At 42.1% G+C, this 3,558-nt stretch overlaps 1 protein-coding gene across 1 annotated transcript in view; it reads right to left on the reverse strand.

Moving 5' to 3' along the window:
- Phtf2 (putative homeodomain transcription factor 2) overlaps nucleotides 1–3,558 on the reverse strand; it is a 78,118-nt gene that overhangs the window by 21,818 nt on the left and 52,742 nt on the right. Inside the window, exon 9 of the mRNA XM_013350445.2 lies at nucleotides 1,293–1,448. Within this exon, the coding sequence (XP_013205899.1) occupies nucleotides 1,293–1,448 (156 nt within the window). The remainder of the gene's footprint in view (nucleotides 1–1,292; nucleotides 1,449–3,558) is intronic.

Here is a 3,558-nt window from a genome sequence, read left to right on the forward strand (position 1 = left end):
CCAAAACCACAGAGAAACCCTGTCTCGAAAAACCAAAAAAAAAAAAAAAGAACCCAAAAGGTAAAGCAGCTGCAGACAGCACAGATCCCAGGAGCAGGACTCATGTGGGGGTCAAACGGCTAGTTACGCAGGAGAGGGGTCAGCGATGAACTTCTAACTACACAGAGTAAGATTCTGACTTCCTGTTATTTGGCCTGAAGCAGGCTGTGGGTGATAAGACCATCCGTAAGTGGGCACACGAGTCTTAGGTCTGCTAGTGCAGCCCTTGAGAGGAAGACGACACCCGAGCAGACATGACGAGAGGGCCGTCTCCCAGCAGCCTACAACTGCTCACACTCTGCCCACGCAGTATCTCCTCGTTTTCTCCCTAGGTTCACCTCAAGATCATCCAGAAAAAGGATCTGCGTACTGGGAAAAGACTACAGAGCAGCAATGGCTAAAAAGTATCAGAGGGGTATTTCTTTGGAACTAGGCAATGGAGTTTCTTGTTTATAGAAAGTAAACATTAAATGGAATGAAATTATTTTTCTACCTAAATAGTTTTAAGTTCTAGAGATGTCAGAAAGTTGGGGAAAGTTTTGAGATAACCAATAAATAAATAAATTAAAAAAGAAAAGATCGAATCAAAGAGGAAAATTACTGAATGTTGTAGTGTGGGTAAATTAATAACTGGCAATAGCGACGTGAAAGAAATTAACTTGGGAAAAGAACGTCACTATAATGAACTGCGGAAACACTGATACGGGACAGCTGACTGTCTCCGCTGGTAAGGGCGCTTGGCTCCGAGCCTGGCACTATCTAGACACCTGACCGGGGTCGGATCCCTGGGACTCACTTGGTGGGCAGATAATCAACTCCTACGAGCTGTTCTCTGAACTCCACATGTACAACAGAGGCACCCTCCCCCAAACCAGCAAATAAACAGTAAACAACCCGCTAAGTGTATGAAGAGTCATACAAACTTGAGGGTGCACAGACACCTACTGATCGACGCTACGCTATCCATCAAGACCGTAGGACAGATCCGGGTGTGGCGGCACGCCTATAATGTCAGCACTCAGGAGACTGAGGCAGAGGAACCTGAACTGGAGCTAGCCTGGTCTATGAAGCAAGTCCCAGGACAGTCAACAGAGATACACAGTGAGACCCTGTTCCCCACCCCTCAAAAAAAAAAAAAGACTGTAAAACAATACGTATTGGTAATGGTGGGAAATATTTCAATAATAACACTCAAGTGTTGAAAGTAATATAACACAGATATATGTGCATTTATGTAAGGTCAAACTGTGTACCTCATTTGCATAATGCTTTTTATAATGGTGCGCCTTTCTATTTCGAAGACTGCTTTCAGAGGCTCTGTCCACAAGGCCGCGCGGTGAGTACCCCGCCTCAGGACCTTCCTCGCTGGAGACTTCGTCAGACACATTTGCTGTCTTCCTCTGGGTATCCTGTGGGAGCCGACAAAGGGAACTGTAAGTAATTCCATGATGTCTGAGCTTCGAGACAGCAATTTCTACAAATTATACAATACAGATATCACATATACCTTCAAAATATCATTAAATACCAAGAAACTGATTAGGACTACATAATTTTCTGAAGAAAAAAATCTTATGTTAGCAATTATACTCTTAAATGAACATTTTCTTTAAAAGTTATTCAAGTAATTTATCAAATATTATTCTGTAACTTTTGTTCAGGAAAGTATCTGAAATACCTTACAGAAATATGAAAAAGACACAAACATAACAGGCCATTTGAAAGACGCTGAAAGACCTTAGGAAAAAATCGTATTTAATCAAGCTACCTGGTCAATTAGAAGGCCCATCACTAACTTAATAAAAGTTATGGGGATGAGAAGCGAGCAGTCGGAAGAATGTGCATGGCTGACATACGTATGATCAACCGTAAGAGACACTCACACTTTTGACAGTCTGAAACGGAAAGACTCAGGAAGCCTGAGCTCCGCCCATGCTCCTCCAGGTACCGTCACAGGTAATATGTGCTGAACATGCACTGGAAACCGTGTGAGCCATGACACACAGGATGCTCATACTACCAGACAGCTAACACTGAGTAATCAAAACTTGCAGCCAGACTGAACTACAGAATCACGATGACTCACAGACGATACTACAAAATAGAAGTACATTCACCTAGAAAAACTCAGAAAACCTTTTTGCCTCCTTCAACACAAAAATGCTCTTGCTCATATTCTGGAGTGCTGGGATTAAAGGCTTGCACCCTCACGGTGGCTCACAACGTCTGTGACTCTAGTTCATTCCAGAGACTCTGATGCCTTCTCCTGACCTCTGCGGACACGAGGCACACAACTGGTGTACACATACATACATGTGTACAGGCAAATAAATTATACATTAAATAATATAAATTATACACATAAAATTAATTGTACACATAGAGTAAAATCTTTTCACAGGTTTATGACGTGTCTATAGCCGCATGGGTTTCTCTAGGTTTTCTACCATGCCCCATGGTCCACAAGTCTGTGTTTGTGGAAGCAGCATGCTGCTTTTACACTGTGGCTGGGTGGTGGTGCTGCTTTTACACTGTGGCTGGGTGGTACAGCTTGTGGCCACGTAACATGATGCCTCTGGCCATGTTCTTTTGCTTAAGAATGGCTTGGTTATCCATAGTCTTGTATCTCCCTACGAATTTTAGGATTTATGCCCCCCCCCAGTTCTATAAAGAATTTCCCTAGAATTTTAATGAGGATTTCATTAAATATAGATTATTCCGGTAGTCTAGCCATTTTCACAGTATTTAATGCTGTCAATTCAGGTCTTCCCACTGTCAAGTGTTCTTCAGATTCTTTTTATGGTATCATAAGTTCTCACTGTAGAAACTATTATAAATGGGATATTCTTTCTAATTTCTTTCTCGGCAAGTTTGTTACCATTCTATACAAAACTTACTGGGCTTGGTATATTAATTTTGCATCCTGCAAATTACTGCAAGTGTTTATCACATATAAAAGTTTTCTGGTTGGAGTCCAGGGTATCTTTTAAATACAGACTCATGGCACCTGCAAATAAGAAAAAAAACCTTTTCCATTCCAATTATAATCCCTGTTGTAACTTTCTCTTGTCTTATTACTGGAGAGAAGACTTGAAACATTATAATGAATAACAGTGGAGTGGGAACCCTTGTGTCATTCCAGTCACATGCTCCAAAAACTAGAGCACCCAAAATCTATGCGGAACCATGAAAGATCCTGAGCAGCAATCTTGAACAAAAAGAACAGACTTTGCATAAAAGAACCAATAACATGCATGAGGACTGCTGGAACCTCAACTAGCTGCCGAGAGATGAGTGACTGTTCAGTCCATAAACACAACAAAACTTTGTCATTTTGAGACAAAGAAACAACTGGGAATAAGTCAGACAAAGAAAGACTGAGAATGTACATCATTACACAGTGCGGTGTGCACACACGCACACACACACAGGGTGGGGCTGACACGGGGTCACTTACACAGTGCGATGTGCACACACACACACACACACACAGACAGGGTGGGGCTGACACGGGGTCAT

Source organism: Microtus ochrogaster, chromosome 26, assembly GCF_000317375.1.
Source record: "Microtus ochrogaster isolate Prairie Vole_2 chromosome 26, MicOch1.0, whole genome shotgun sequence".
Classification (NCBI taxonomy): Eukaryota; Metazoa; Chordata; class Mammalia; order Rodentia; family Cricetidae; genus Microtus; species Microtus ochrogaster.